Raw genomic sequence first — 16,068 nt, 5'->3', positions numbered from 1 at the left:
AAAACAATTATGTAAGCTCAGCTCAGTTATCGCTGTTTAATCAAGGCGGCGATGGCCCGTTTCCCAATTACAATTCCCAATTGGGTTAAAATGACAAACGCGTCTAACGTGTTTATTTTTGTGAGAGAGAGAGAGAGAGGGCGTGTAAAAGTTTTCTAAATCGCTACCAAATGTTAAAAGAAACCAGACTAGCAGAGATGGGCTTTTCTTTTTTTTTTTTTTTTTTTTGGTGGTGGGGAGGGGGGACGACCCTTTGGGCCCTTAGGCCCCTCCCCCCCTTTGGCGTCTTGATAGGATTTGTATGATTTGTAAGTGATTTGTTTTGTGGATTTAAATGCTACGCTTTATTAAGAGACAGATATCTTTTTCCTCTCTAGTATATGCTCTTCCCAAAAAGAATAGACTACCGCCGCGTCCAAAATGGCTCATAAAGGAAGAAGAACTTAAGGAAAAGTTTTTAAAGGGGGGAAGTGGACCAGGGGGGCAGAAAATCAACAAGACGAATTCAAAAGTGCAATTAACCCATATTCCAACGGGTATTGTAGTCACCTGCCAAGCTTCTAGGTCACAGGAACAGAATAGGAAGAAAGCAAGGGAGATTTTGGCTTTGAAATTGGACGATTTATATAACCCCACGACAAGTAGAAATGCTATTCTTCATGATAGAGCTCAGAAAGTTAAAGCAAACAAGATGAAAAAATCGAAAAGGAAATACAAGCAGTTAAATGAGGAGAGCGAAAAGGCGAAATTGGAGGAGATGGAGAGGGAAAAACTTTTGTTGCAAGAGTTTGAAAATGATGACGAGGAGGAATTTGACAAATTTATCAAAAATGCAAAGATTGATATTTGAGGACACTAACACTATCGACACTATCGAGCAAAGCGAGATAATATCGTAACTAGTCATTGCTGCTCCACTATCGACACTATCGACACTATCGAGCAAAGCGAGATGGTGTCATAACTAGTCATTGCCGCTCCACTATCGACACTATCGACACTATCGAGCAAAGCGAGATAGCGTCGTAACTAATCATTGGTGCTCCACTATCGACACTATCGAGCAAGGCAAAATAGTGTCGTAACTAGTTACTGCTTTTCCACTATCTCGCTTTGCTCGATAGTGTCGTAACTAGTCATTTCTGTTCCACTAGCTCGCTTCCCTCCCTATAAAGTAGATTACTATAAAAACGATTGTATACTGTGATACTATTATTATGTGCTATCTACTATTCACAATATTCTACTATATTCTACTATCTATTATATACTTTATATAATATAGTGTACTTTTATATAATATAGTATACTTTTATATCTTTATATATTATTATCTTTATAGTGTGTATCTATATGCTTTTAATCTTTTATAGTAATTCTATATTCAATACTTTTATTCTTTATAGTGTACTTTTATACTTTATTACACTATTACTTAATAGTTTATACTTACTACTTACTACTTTATACTTACTACTTACTACTTTATACTTACTACTTACTACTTAATGCTTTATACTTTACTGCTTTATACTTTACTACTTTATGCTTTGATGCTTTATACAATTAAGCCCAGGTAGAACATTACTCATGCTTTACTCTTTACAAGGGTCCAATGTTTTATGTGCTACTTTACTCTTTAGGGCCCAGTGTTTTAAGTGCTGCTTTACTCTTTAGGGCCCAGTGTTTCAAGTGCTGCTTTACTCTTTAGTGTTTTATGTGCTGCTTCACCATCTCGCTTCGCTTAATAGTGTCGCACCTAATACTTTTTTTCCATGTTTCTCATAGTGTGCAAATTCAAGAGTATTTTTTTTTGGGTAATTTTTTGCAACCAAAAATAAATCTCTTTATATATCACCTTTAAGAATAAAAGTTAGTTGGAAGGTTAGGTTTAGGGGTCAAACTCAGTCCAAGAGACTCGAGGGTTAAATTCAGAGATTCATACCTCAAATCTAGGTTGCAAACTCAGATTTAGGCTCATAGCTCAAATATAGGTTGCAAGCTCAGGTTCAGGCTCATAGGTCAGGTTCAGGTTTAGGCTCATAGCTCAGGTTTAGGCTCAGGCTCGTAGCTCAGGTTCAGGCTCATAGGTCAGGTTTAGAGGGTTACTTTTTTACAAAGTATGAGTATCACAAATGTAAGCTTGCTAGTAATTCTTATCTTATCCTACGCTACGATTTTGGTCATTATAATGCTTATTGGCTATTGCATGAAGCCATGCTGGCCATTCTTGTTTTACCCAAGAAAACGAGCGCAGCTAGAAACTCATTTGAATAGACTATTCCCATCCCCGTCTGTGGAATCTTTAAACCATTCTCCCATTCAAGGCTCACTTCCAGATTTGGAGCAGCAGTCAATGGACACAAACCAAAACCTGCCAAAGCATATGGCAACTGACCAATGTTCAAAATTTGCCCTAAATAGTTTCCCTTTAAACTCCGTCAACAAACTGCTTGCCAACTCGTCAATTCCACCTCAAAACAATGAGAGCTTGTTTGAAACTCGTCGACAACCCCTGTTGAAAGCTCAACCTTTACCCTCAAACCAAGTTTCTGCAATTTCAAACACAAGCATTGGCGAAAATCTGGAATACAAGAGTGCTGATGAAACCTTTGAGTCAATTTGTACGAAAAGGCAGTTTATGAAAAAGTTTAATACTCTTTGCCTGTCCATAAATGGTCCCGTATTCCATGACGCAGCAGCAGAGGACAACAACAACAATAATGATGATGATGATGATGAGAACGATAAAAACACTGAGGAATTTGAGCCAACAATCGTAGGACAACCATTGAGCGCAAATGTTTACAAAGATGCGCCTACAGTAACTCAAAAAGATCCAATGAAAAGTGATAGTGCAGAGATTGTAATTCGAGAAGTAACTGACCCTTATTCCAACGAGTCTATTAGTGTTGGCGAAACAGTGGTTGTCGTTAAGCCATTTCATGGCACGCGATCCACAGAGTTCAACATGTTACAGCCTGGCGATCTCATTCGTATAAATTATTTTTACTTATTTGATGAGGAAGACGACTTGTTTACGCACGAAAGAGTTATAAAACTAAAAAGAAAGCTAGGGCAAACTGATTTGGCAATCAACAAAGATACAACGCTATTGCTTCTCGATAAAAGTAGTGATTCGAATAAGGTTGATAATAACACAAATGCAAAAGAAGTATTTATTACCAAACTGCATATTTGGTATAAAAAAGTTTTCTGTTCTGGGAAATTGCTCAATTTCTTTCTAGATTCTACACCGCTGAGTGCAGACTTGGTTCGCAAGCAAAAGGTGGAGCAAGAGAAATCCGAAGTTGATGATGTAAAGGATTTCCCTTTATGTGTCATAACGTTGAATAAGACTCTTGACCCGAAAACTCCACAGGGGGGAACAAAATTTTCTATTTCCTTGAGATGATAAAATATTGATATTTATTGTTTTTGTTAGTAGTAGTAGTAGTAGTAGTAGTAGTAATAGTAGTTATTACTATTGGTAGTATTTTTATTGATATCATCACTGCCATCATTATCTTTTTTCCTTTTGGTTTTCTTTCGCTAGATTTTTCCAAATTTCAGATGTTTTTAAAGCATCTTTCCAGTTGGTTTCCATTGTTTTTAAATCATTTTGTAGACTCTTTATGGTCAGTTCTGAGCTTCTATTGAAATTGGGGTTATTCAATAGCTCAACTATATCACCTAGATTATGATACATCTTGTATATCTCATTGAGAACTGGTCTTTCAATGGTTTCTGAACTCTCAATTTCGTTATAATAATGACTCATTGTTGATTTTTCGACTTTATTTATATTTTGCAAATCAATCAAATCTGAAGGGTTTGGCATTTCCACATCCGCGCCAGTATCTTTCAAATGCAACAACTTTGAATTGACTACAATGATGTAATCCTTGACGTATTGAATAAATCTAGTTAGCTTGTAATTTTCAGTAGCTATACTTTCGATTATATTTGTCAAATTGCAAACAAATCTGGTGTTTTCTTTGTCGATTACACCTTTTAAGTGTGCTAAACTTGGACCTTGTCCTTGACTGTTTGATTCAGTCCCCACATCAATAATTGATTCATTATGGAATATTCCATCTTGTTGATTAGAGTCTTCTAGGTTATGTTGTTGAGCAGGCGACGGTGTTAATGGAATCCCATATTCAATGGTTGAGCTCAAACTTCTCCTTTCAATCAACTTATTCTTCAAACTACTTATTTCTAAATCTTTCTTTTTCATATCTATTCGATGTTTCAATTTCAAATCTTTTGATAGATTAGTTAAGTTATAAAGATTCTGCGTTTGAATCCTGTTGACTTTTCTAAGATGAATGACATCCCTGGTTAGCGTAGTTTGATCGATACTTTTATCTCGACTTTTATTCTCGGCAGAGGCCAACTTCTTTTCTAAATCTTTCACTTTATTGTTCAACTCTTGAATCTTTTTATTTTTCGATAACAAGATGTCACTAGTGAGATTTTGTTGGTTTCGATACTTGTCAATACTAGCAATTAGCTCCTTAATTATGCTGATTATACTCTGGTCATTCCTGAGTATCGTTTTTGTAATTTCCAAGTCCTTCAATTGCGGATTGGTTTGTATTTGATCAGATATCAATTCTTGCCAATTGATGCTGGTAAACAAAAGTTTTGTATCAATGTAAGCACGAGAGCGCAATGATTTATCTACCCAGCTTGATTGAGCTCGAAAAGTCTCTATTTCCTTTTTTAGATCCATACTTGACATTTGTTTTTGAAGAGAATACTTTGTTATTACCAAATTCTCCTTCTACTTCGTCTTCTTCTTCTTCTTTGTCTTCTCCTTCTTCTTCTTCTCTTTGTTTGTGTTTTACTTATTGGAAAAACAAAAAAGTAAACAACAGGAAAAGCGCGTTTCAGCTATCAAGGCAATGATGGAAAAGAAAACTGTTTTTGCTCTGGTACCTGGTCCATGAGAGTGTATCGGTAAGAGAGTAGGGACGTAATGAGCGTCGAGAAGTTTTAAACCTAAAAGAGAAAGGCGAGAGGGGGATGAATATGTTAGGTTTCAATTAATCTAGTATATAATCCTCTTAATGAGATGCATCTTCAGCAGTATCAAAAACGAACCAATCTCCATCATCGCCCAAATCCTCAGCACTTGCACTGGACTCTGGTTGTTGAGTTTCAACTTCACTACTTTCGTATTCCTTAACTTGATCAACCGATAAATCGTGAATTTGAGGAATTGTAGGTACACCAGGCAATTGGAACTTCTTTACAGCAGCATCAACTTCCTCTTGGCTTAATGGTTTTGGTTTAAACTGTCTGATGTTATTGACATACAAGTCACCAATCAAATTTGATCTTCTTGGTGTAACTGAAAATAACCTCTTTGACGAAAGGCGCTAGAAAATTGGTGAGTTAGTAGTAGTTTTAAAATGAAACTAGAAAGCAACACTAGCGAGCAACACTATCGAGCGAAGCGAGATAGTGTTGCTAGTCAATGCAGCTCCACTATCTCGCTCTGCTCGGTAGTGTCACAGAGTCACTAATCAGTACTGTTCCACTATCTCGCTTCGCTCGATAGTGTCGCTCGCTAGTGTCACAGAGTCACTAGTCAATGCTGCTCCACTATCTCGCTTTGCTCTATAGTGTCACTCGATAGTGTCACAGTGTTACTAATCAGTACTGCTCCACTATCTCGCTTCGCTCGATAGTGTCGCTCGATAGTGTCACCGTATCACTAGTCAATGCAGCTCCACTATCTCGTTCTGCTCGATAGTGTCACAGAGTCGCTAATCAGTACTGCTCCACTATCTCGCTTCGCTCGATAGTGTCACTCGATAATGTCACAGTATCACTAGTCAATGCTGCTCCACTATCTCGCTTTGCTCTATAATGTCACTCGATAGTGTCACTCGATAGTGTCACAGTGTTACTAATCAGTACTGCTCCACTATCTCGCTTCGCTCGATAGTGTCGCTCGATAGTGTCACCGTATCACTAGTCAATGCAGCTCCACTATCTCGTTCTGCTCGATAGTGTCACAGAGTCGCTAATCGGTACTGTTCCACTATCTCGCTTCGCTCGATAGTGTCGCTCGATAATGTCACAGTATCACTAGTCAAAGCAGCTCCACTATCTCACTCTGCTCTATAGTGTCGCTCGATAGTGTCACAGTATCACTAGTCAATGCAGCTCCACTATCTCGTTCTGCTCGATAGTGTCACAGAGTCGCTAATCGGTACTGTTCCACTATCTCGCTTCGCTCGATAGTGTCGCTCGATAATGTCACAGTATCACTAGTCAAAGCAGCTCCACTATCTCACTCTGCTCTATAGTGTCGCTCGATAGTGTCACAGTATCACTAGTCAATGCAGCTCCACTATCTCGTTCTGCTCGATAGTGTCACAGAGTCGCTAATCGGTACTGTTCCACTATCTCGCTTCGCTCGATAGTGTCGCTCGATAATGTCACAGTATCACTAGTCAAAGCAGCTCCACTATCTCACTCTGCTCTATAGTGTCGCTCGATAGTGTCACAGTATCACTAGTCAATGCAGCTCCACTATCTCGTTCTGCTCGATAGTGTCACAGAGTCGCTAATCAGTACTGCTCCACTATCTCGCTTCGCTCGATAGTGTCGCTTGATAGTGTCTTTCAATTCACATACCGTAATTTGTCTAAACATCTTCACCAACAAGCAATTTTTTCCAATTAGATCTAATATCCACTCTTTAATCTTTATCGACTCCTTTGTTGAATTCTCCTTCTTGCGTTGTCTCTCTCTCTCTCTCTCTCTTTTTTTTTTTTTCAATGTGGTAGTGCACTTACCCAAAACTTCCTCTTTTGGTTAGTTATAAACGAAATACAATAATTCAATTGGTTAGAGCAATAGGGAAAAAAGTCCATCTCTTTGAAAAATTGCTCACGTGATGTATAACACCATTAGTTGTTGTTGAAGGTTAGAAAAGGTTAGTTATAGTTGGAGCAAGTAAGTGAAAGATGCCAAAGTATTACTGTGATTATTGTAAATCGTATCTCACACATGATACGCTAAGTGTGCGAAAATCCCACTTGATGGGTAAAAACCATATAAAGTATTATTGTGATTATTACGAATTAAAGGCAAAGGAAACAGGTGAATGGAATCCGCTGGATTTGGTTTATGAGATAACGTTTGATAAATTGAATAGGGGAATACCTGGTGGCGATAGACGGGCAAGTAATATAACCGTACTGGAGAAAAGGAGAAATGATGATATGAATAGTAATAGGGATGAGGATGCGATGGATATCGACCTGGCGAAACAAAGAAATGAAAATGGTGTAGAGAATGGTGAAGAGCAGCTGTTTTCTCTACCTCCGCCGCCTCATCTTAATGGATTGCCATTGCCGCCTCCTGCAGTGTTTAACAATGTTCAAGAACACAGAAGAGCTATTTTAAAATGCACAAAACATGAGGCTATATAAAGGGGAAAATAATGATGAATCTTTGAGAGGCCAGATCCTTTACATCTAAATCAATCTTTCAAGCTTAATTGCTATTACACTTTTACGCTCTTACTTCTCTACTTACCTACTAAAAACTCTCTCTCTTTCTCTGCTCTCTCTCTGCTCTCTCTCTCATTCTCTCTCTCTCTCTCATTCTCTCTGTCATTCTCATTCTCATTCTCAATTCTCTCTCTCTTTTTAGGTGTGTGTTTGTGTTTTTTTCTGTTTCTTTTTTTACAAATCAGCATCATCCTCATCGGGCAATGGCAAAGCAGTAGCTTGCTCCATTTCTTGTTGGTATTTTTGCATCAAATCAGAGTCGACTTGAACTTCAGGTGGTGCCAAAGCTGGAGAAGCAACGAATTCCAATTGTGGGTTTCCCACCAATTTTCTAGCCAACCATAAAAATGGTTTTTCAAAATTGTAATTTGATTTAGCTGAGATATCGTAATATTGTAAATTCTTCTTTCTATGGAAAACAATCATTTTAGCCTTGACTTTACGCTCTTTGACGTCTACCTTGTTACCACATAACACGATGGGGATGTTTTCACAAACTCTAACCAAATCTCTATGCCAGTTTGGAACATTCTTATAAGTAATTCTTGAAGTGACATCAAACATAATAATACCACATTGACCATTAATATAGTAACCATCTCTCAACCCACCGAATTTTTCTTGACCTGCAGTATCCCAAACATCGAATTTCAACTCACCGAAATTAGTGTGGAACCCTAATGGATGAACTTCGACACCTAAAGTAGCAATGTATTTTTTTTCAAACTCTCCGGTTAAGTGTCTCTTGACAAAAGTAGTTTTACCAGTACCACCATCTCCGACTAAAACCAATTTAAAAGTAGGAACCTCTTGAGTTGACATAATTTTCCTTTTGATCTATAAAATCTTCTCCTCTGTGTAATGATGATGATGAAAAAAAAAAAAAGTCTTATATAGAAGAAGGTAATTTAGAATTATACTTTAAANAACAAAAAAAAAAAAAAAAAAAAAAAAAGAAAAAAAAAAAAAAAAAAAAAAAAAATATCAATGAGATTTCTTTCAACCTGTTTTGTATTTGAAATCAGCGCTTTCGATGCAAGAGACTTTTTTTTTTGGAAAAAAAGAAAACTAAGGAAAAATTTTGTCGTCAGGGAGAATAGAATTGGTTGGTCGATTACACGACCTGGAGAACACTATCGAGCGAAGCGAGATAGTGTTGTAACAAGCTACTGAGCTACTGTGTTGCTCCATCGAGCAGAGCGAGAACACTATCTCGCTCTGCTCAATAGTGTTGTAACAAGGAGGAACACTGACTAGTTTGTTACAACACTATCTCGCTTTGCTCGATAGTGTCGAGAGGTTCTAATGCCCTTTAAAGTTGTACTGGTAAGTTTGCTTTTTGGCTGCGAAATTGACAAAAAATTGAAAAATTGAAATTTCTTACACAATCTCACTTTCCTCGATAGTGGAGCAACACTAGCTGCCCGATATTGTCGCCACTACACTTGATAGCTTGTTGCGACACCTGCATAAGCAATTTCAATTTTCCGACATTCTTAAAAAGAAACCTCTACTAGGGTGATGAAAAAAAGAGCATTAATTTACCTAAAGCCTAGTGTTTTGATAATGTTGAAGAATCACCTGTAAATATGAAATGGATCACTATCGAGCAGAGCGAGATAGTGGATCAGCAATGACTAGTTACGACACTATCTCGCTCTGCTCGATAGTGTCGATAGTGTCGATAGTGTCGATAGTGGAACATCAATAACTAGTTACTACACTATCTCGCTCTGCTCGATAGTGTCTGTTACCGATACTATCGACACTACCTTTTCAGATTAAAAGTTGCTCTAATTCCTTCCAATATAGCAGTGTAAAAAAAAGTGCAAGATCCAAATGCATTTTTAAGGAGAAAAAAAGAGGCAAGTGGAAGAATAAATTTAAAGTAAGGAAAAGGCAACAAAAGGTGGAAACATAGTAGCAATAACATGTAGAGCAGCAGTAGCAGTAATATGTAGAGCAGCAGTAGCAGCAGTAGAGCAACAGTTGCACAACATTTGTCTCTTTTCAGATCCAAAATATCTCACATTTACTTCCCAAAGTGTTGCTCCACTATCTCGCTTCGCTCAATAGTGTCGCCATTTCATTTAATTTCAGTCATTCTTTTTATTTGAAAATAAATATTTAATGCCTATTGCAAGATCCAAAGATGTATCTGAGAGTTTCAATGGTTGCTGCTACATTTTGATATTTATTTTATTTTTTTTTATTTTTTTCGCAGCCAAAACGACACTATCGAGCGACACTATCGAGCGGAGCGAGATAGTGGAGCAACACTTTGTACCTGCCACCGACACTATCGACACTACCGCGCAAAGCGAGATGACGAGTGAAACGAATCTAGTTGACGGAAAGAGCAGATAAAGAGAAGAGAGATTGTAGATAGAGAAAAGAGAAATTGTAAATAGAGAGAAGAGATATTGTAAATAGAGAGAAGAGGTATTGTAGATAAAGAGGAGAGAGATTGAAGATAGAGAGAAGAGAGACTGTAAAGAGGGTGTGGGGATAGTCATTGCTGCTCCACTATCTCGCTTCGCTCGCTAGTGTCGATAGTGTCGATAGTGTCACTACAAAGTGTTTCTCCACTATCTCGCTCCGCTCGATGGTGTCGATAGTGTCGATAGTGTCGACAAAATGGCGCGAGAAAAGTGCTTTCACCGATAATATCTTCTCGTAATACTCGTTTAGGTCTATTTAATGCTACCACTGTTAATTTAAGAGCTTAACAAGAATCACAAAAGCAAATAGCTACAACCAACTAAAGCCACACTAGATTAGCAGAAGAGAGAAAAGAGACTAGAGAGAGACTAGAGAGAGACTAGAGAGAAAGACTAGAGAGAGACTAGAGAGAGACTAGAGAGAGAGACCTCGACAGAAGAGACCTTGAGAAAGAGACTAGAGAGAGACTAGAGAGAGAGACCTCGACAGAAGAGACCTCGAGAGAAGAGATTAGAGAAAAGAGATTAGAGAAAAGAGATTAGAGAGAAAGTCCAAGAGAAAGTCCTAGAAAGTCCAAGAGAAAGTCCTAGAAAGCCCTAGAGAAAGCCCTAGAGAAAGCCCTAGAGAAAGTCTTAGAAAGTCCTAGAGAAAGCCCCAGAGAAAGTCTTAGAGCGCTAGAGAAAGCCCGATAAAGCCTTAGAAAGCCTTAGAAAGCCCCAGAGAAAGCCTTGGGAAAGCCTTTAAGATGATTTTAGTTTTGAATTTTTTATTTCAAATTCTTTAATTAGACCTTAATACAATAACTAGTAAAAAATCTGTAAATGTATAGTGTTCAATTACATTATAGTTTATAATACAGATTGTAAGGTATAAAACAAGTTATAGATACAGGCTATATATATAGTTATAGATACAATCTAGATATAGTTATAGATGCAATTTATAAAAACAGCTATTTATACAATTTATAAAAACAGGTTATACAAAATAAAAACAGGTTATACAAAATAAAAACAGGTTATACAATAAAAAAATAGGTTATACAATTATAGATAGGTAATACAGGTGATACAATTATAGATAGATTATACAATTATAGATGTAGGCAATACAATTATTAATATAGTTGTAACACACGGGTTTGATAGTGTCAAAAGTGTCGATAGTGTGTATAGGTTCCTATTAGGTGCTGTTCCACTATCTCGCTTCGCTCGATAGTGATAGGCTGCTATTAGGTGCTGTTCCACTATCTCGCTCCGCTCGATAGTGATAGATAGTGTCGATAGTGATAGATAGTGTCGATAGTGATAGGTTACAAGTATTCTCTAAATAGTTTTATAGTTTACGTACAAGGCAAACACTAGATAATAATGTCACATCAAGATACAAGATTTTAGATACAAGATACAAGACATACAACTAAACCCGTATGTACGATTATTGATCAAGGCAACAGATTCAATCAAGTCAATTTCAATTTTATTTTCTACTACTAGATAAAAGATTTAGGCAACTTAATATTTCTGAAACAAAGAGACAAAGAGAAAGAGAGAGAAAAAAAATTTACACTTGTTTTTCATCCCCTTGAAATGGCGCTCCTTGAACAAATTTTTATAGTGAGGTGTATAGTATAGAGTAGTAACAAAATACTAAGTTTGCGTTAATTCTCTAAACTCGGAATGTGTACTAGTGCGTGCGGGGTGTTCTCACACTGCCAAAAGGTGAGAAAAGTGTGTAGCTTTTTCTCTTCATACCTGCTCCACTAGCTCGCTTCGCTCCCTAGTGTACCCAAGATACAACACCTTACTAACTTAACACACCCATACACATTTTTATTTTTATACGTTTACTCTTTTATGGTTTTTCTTTTTCTTCATAGTTTTTTTTTTTCACATTTTTTTTTTTTCTTAGTTTGTTTGTTTGTTGTAAATATATATGTCCCATGTGTGGTTAGTGATATATACACCTTTATTATACCACATTGAAATAAGTTCTTTTGCTGTCAGTTTGTATCCCCCCTTTATTAGGAAAAACTTGTTATGTACCAGCAACAAGGTGGCTATTTTGCTAATACTCATTCTAGGTCAATGGAGAACTTACCGCCTACACTACAATTTCAGCAGTATGTATCACTCCCATCAAACCACCCAAACCACCCAAACCACCCTCACCCTCAGTACCAATACCAAAATTATACACACACACACAACACACCTATGACCCCCTTGGATCTCAGCTATAACCAATCGATGGTGCCCTCGAATTTGCTTTACATTTCCCCTTATTTCACGCCTCCTCCATCTGCTCAGTACGTTTCGTTTCTTCATCTGCAACAAGACTCTCGAAATGGTTCGCCTCAACCGTTGTCCTCGCCAAGTTTGCACTCGTTGAGAATGAAGCATCGAAATTCAAGCAACTCAAACTTGGGCGGTGGTGGCCTCAGTGGCGGCCTCAGTGGCAGCGCACCACCACCAGCAGCGTCGGCAGATATGCCATTCTTCTATCTCACACCATCAGGGCAAAATTCTCAAATGTCATTGCATGAACAAGAATCAATGCTAAACCACAATTTCGACCAATTGAACCTCTCAAGGACTATCATATTGAAAAACTTGTCTGAAGATATAACATTACACGAACTATTGAACCATATAGATTTTGGGCCCATCAAATATATCAAATTGTTTACCAAACAGACCCCTAAATTCTTTCAAAACAAAAGGACTGGCTCAGAAGGTGAGAATGGTGCAAGTGATGTTGGTGCCGATGTCAAAACAAAGGTTTGCTACATATCATTTGTCAACTCCAAAATCTCGGTATTGTTTTATTTGACTTATGCTAAAAATGTCGCTAATTTGACGAGATTGAAGGAGAATTTGAAATCCAACCAATTGAAAATTTATTTGAACGATATCAACGGTAATAGAAGCGCAACAGCAAATTCAAAGCAGGATTATATCAAGCTAAAGACTTTGAATTATATTTTAAAATTCCAAGCAACACGATGTTTGAGTTTGGATTTTAAAATCATCAATCTTTCCAAAGAGACAACAACAGAGGAAGATCGAATTGACCGGATTCAACAGTTTCTCATAACCCAGTTGGAAAAGTATGGTGACGTTGAAGATTTTCGACTTAATTTAGAGGACCCCCTTATTGCCGAAAAAGAGGAGGAGAAGGAAGAAGAAAAGGAAGGGCAACAAGAGAAAGCAAATGAAGGGCAACAAGAGAAAGCAAATGAAGGGCAGCAAGAGAAAGCAAATGAAGGGCAGCAAGAGAAAGCAAAGGAAAAGGATGAGAGGTTAGAACAATACACTTCTGGAAAAGTAGTTGTTCATTTTATTTCTATTGATTCTGCAATCAAGGCTTACGAGAACTATTCTAGAAGAATACAACACGATTTAGCAAAAAAGATTCATGATAGAAAGAGCAAAAACTCAAATTTAAAATTTGAATGTTTGTTTCTTGCAACCCTGTTTCAAAAGGATAGATGTGATAGAACACCAATTGAAAGTGAATTGAAACAAAATGGAAACAGCATTAAGCCATTGTCACAAGATACGAATCCGTTTTTAGCAACAACTGCAGAGGTTGGGTTTGATGATGATGATGATGATGATGATAACAGCAATATCAACAATAACAATAATAGTAATGGTGGTAATGATAATGATGATGTTGTTGTTGCTAATGGAGGAGGTCCCTTGGATAATAGCTCTGATATAAGCAGTCTTATTGATTCACCTGAACAAAGAAATATCAGAAATGTCAATATTTTGGACCCCGTTAGCCCCAACTCGTCAGATGTTGACAATGAGTCTCCGATTTTGAGAGATGTTTACAATAATAACTCAAACGAAGATGACGGTGACCGTTCCACAGTTAGCAATGGCGCCTATTCAGTGGTTTCATCAAGCTCGAGGTTCAGTCATCATAATAGACTGGCACCACAACTATTCTCAATGCCGTCTTTTGTCTCAAATACACCTTATGTCACTCCTCATTCAAGTTTCTCCCTTGTTTCAACTCAAAATCCAGCTCATGTCCCCACTGGGAACAGATCTTTGTATTTGGGTAACTTACACCCCAGTACAACAATTGAGGAAATTGCCAATAACGTTAGGGCTGGCGGTTTAGTCGAGTCCATCAAATACTTCCCCGAAAAAAAGATGTGCTTTATTACATTTATCGATCCACATATAGCATTCAAATTCTATATGAATCACCAGGTGCTGCACCAGTTGGTAATTCACGGTTATGATGTGACAGTAGGTTGGGGTAAGCAACATAGTGGACCTTTGTCTCGCGATATTGCACTTGCAGTTACAGCTGGTGCATCGCGTAACGTGTATATAGGAATAAAGACTAATCGAGACGAGCAAGAGCCCAAACCAGTATTGCCTAATGAGGAAGAATTGAGGCAAGATTTTTCCGAGATTGGCGAGTTGGAACAAATAAACTTTTATCATAATAAAGATTGTGGGTTTTTGAACTTTTTGAACATTGTGGATGCTATAAAGATTGTTGAAGCTTTCGAGGCAGACGTGGAAGAAGCTATATTCAAGTTGACAAATGCTCTTGGTGGTAATGGAGAACATGCAGCACAATTTTATTACAAGTACAGTGCTTTCAAAATCAATTTTGGTAAAGATAGATGTGGTAATCCACCTAGATTCTCATTCAAGAAAAAAATGAATGGCACTCTGGGCTCAACATATCAGCAGTATCAAGAGCAATTGCATGCCACTCTTCGTAATCAGAATAGGTACAAGGGAAAACTAAATGAAGACAAAGAAGAAGAAGAAGAACAAGAAGAACAAGAAAAACAAGAAGAACAAGAAGAACAAGAAGAACAAGAAGAAAACAAAGAGTTTAATGAAGAAGAAGAGGGAGAGAAGAAGGAGGAGGAGAAGCAGAAATCCAAAGAGCCAATTACAGAGGAAGCCGCGATAGTGTTTGGAATTGTAGAGAACGGCAAGCTTAGTGGTAGTGAGAACTTGGATGGTGAAAAGAAAACGGAAAAGCAGAAGAAAGAAGAGGAGGCGGATGAGGAAGTAAAGCATGAAAAGGAAATAGTGTTGGAAGAAGAGGCGTTTGTTGGAGAGAAAATAGTGGAAGAGAAATTAACTGTACTGGAAGAAGAAGAAGGAGAAGAAGGAGAAAAGCAACAGCAACAGAAAGAAGAAGTTGATAGTGATGAGGACGAGGACGAGGACGAGGACGAGGACGATGAAGAGGAAGATGAAGAGGAAGATGTTTCCATCATTATTGGATCTGATATAACCACATCTACTAATACAAGCAAAATCAAGCACAAGAGTAACATGAACTCCAGACACAACTCACACAAGAGCGGAAGATTTCAACTGAAGCACCAAAAAATATACCATAATAATAGTTATAATAATTCATCAATATCATGTGGTGGAAGATTTTCAAGAAACTCATCAAATATACTGATAAATAACAGCAGCAGTAGCATAAACCCTGCATACCCTCAATTTGTTCAACCACAATCTGTTTATTATTATCCTCAAAAGAACCAAACAAAGAATAAATTTTCCTCAAATCACGCAACTGGCTTGCACCATCCCACACTCCAACCCCAGCAACAACAATTTGTCGCTATTCCTCCACAACCTCAGTACCACGGGCAACAGTTTCAACAGGTTAGGTATTTCCCAGTATTGCAACCGCCGCCGGGATCTCTACCAATGACCGCTATGCCGTCTCCTCAGTACTCTTTAACTGGACAACGTTTGTCTGGTTCTCAAGTGATGGCGCAATACTTGGCTCAATCTCAACAGGACTTGATGATGTACGGGAAACCTTTCTTTGATGATTCTATGGGTTCGCAGAAATACAATACCAGGAGAAATAAGCCTCGTCATAACTCAAAAAAATGAAAAAATGAAAAAGAAAAAAAAAAGACTAAAACGAAAAAGGAAAAGATAAGGAGGATGAAAATGATAAAGAAAATGAACAGGAATTAATGGTCAACTCCAATGCCAAATTAGAGATACAAATAAGTGAATGGTTTTTTACAGGAGCATTTATTGATTGAATTTTTTTTTTTTTTTCTACAAAAAGA

General features: G+C 37.6%; 6 protein-coding genes across 6 annotated transcripts; 3 read left to right on the top strand and 3 right to left on the bottom strand. All coding sequences in view use genetic code 12, as the record gives it.

The window, feature by feature from the left end:
- Positions 1–2,209: 2,209 nt before the first annotated feature.
- On the top strand, positions 2,210–3,415 carry KGF56_000787 (uncharacterized protein; the record flags this gene model as incomplete). The annotated part of the gene is made up of 1 exon (XM_049326732.1): positions 2,210–3,415. One exon carries the CDS (start codon positions 2,210–2,212, stop codon positions 3,413–3,415), a length of 1,206 nt encoding a protein of 401 aa, XP_049182052.1.
- Positions 3,416–3,523: 108 nt separating this feature from the next.
- KGF56_000786 (uncharacterized protein) lies at positions 3,524–4,747 on the bottom strand (the record flags this gene model as incomplete). Its single annotated transcript, XM_049326731.1, has 1 exon — positions 3,524–4,747. One exon carries the CDS (start codon positions 4,745–4,747, stop codon positions 3,524–3,526), a length of 1,224 nt encoding a protein of 407 aa, XP_049182051.1.
- A 325-nt stretch (positions 4,748–5,072) lies between these two features.
- On the bottom strand, positions 5,073–6,672 carry ATP14 (F1F0 ATP synthase subunit h; the record flags this gene model as incomplete). Its single annotated transcript, XM_049326730.1, has 6 exons — positions 5,073–5,387; positions 5,589–5,628; positions 6,031–6,120; positions 6,213–6,302; positions 6,395–6,432; positions 6,577–6,672. The coding sequence occupies 6 exons, from the start codon at positions 6,670–6,672 to the stop codon at positions 5,073–5,075; spliced, it is 669 nt and encodes a 222-aa protein (XP_049182050.1).
- A 389-nt stretch (positions 6,673–7,061) lies between these two features.
- Positions 7,062–7,454, top strand: KGF56_000784 (uncharacterized protein; the record flags this gene model as incomplete). The annotated part of the gene is made up of 1 exon (XM_049326729.1): positions 7,062–7,454. The coding sequence occupies one exon, from the start codon at positions 7,062–7,064 to the stop codon at positions 7,452–7,454; it is 393 nt and encodes a 130-aa protein (XP_049182049.1).
- Positions 7,455–7,709: 255 nt separating this feature from the next.
- On the bottom strand, positions 7,710–8,357 carry GSP1 (Ran GTPase; the record flags this gene model as incomplete). Its single annotated transcript, XM_049326728.1, has 1 exon — positions 7,710–8,357. One exon carries the CDS (start codon positions 8,355–8,357, stop codon positions 7,710–7,712), a length of 648 nt encoding a protein of 215 aa, XP_049182048.1.
- A 3,869-nt stretch (positions 8,358–12,226) lies between these two features.
- On the top strand, positions 12,227–15,883 carry KGF56_000782 (uncharacterized protein; the record flags this gene model as incomplete). The annotated part of the gene is made up of 1 exon (XM_049326727.1): positions 12,227–15,883. The coding sequence occupies one exon, from the start codon at positions 12,227–12,229 to the stop codon at positions 15,881–15,883; it is 3,657 nt and encodes a 1,218-aa protein (XP_049182047.1).
- Positions 15,884–16,068: the final 185 nt, after the last annotated feature.

This window comes from Candida oxycetoniae (assembly GCF_023343755.2).
Source record: "Candida oxycetoniae strain CBS 10844 chromosome Unknown scaffold5, whole genome shotgun sequence".
NCBI classification, from domain to species: Eukaryota; Fungi; Ascomycota; class Pichiomycetes; order Serinales; family Debaryomycetaceae; genus Lodderomyces; species Lodderomyces oxycetoniae.
The sequence above is the reverse complement of the archived record's forward strand: the minus strand, read 5'-3'. Positions and strand labels throughout refer to the sequence as shown.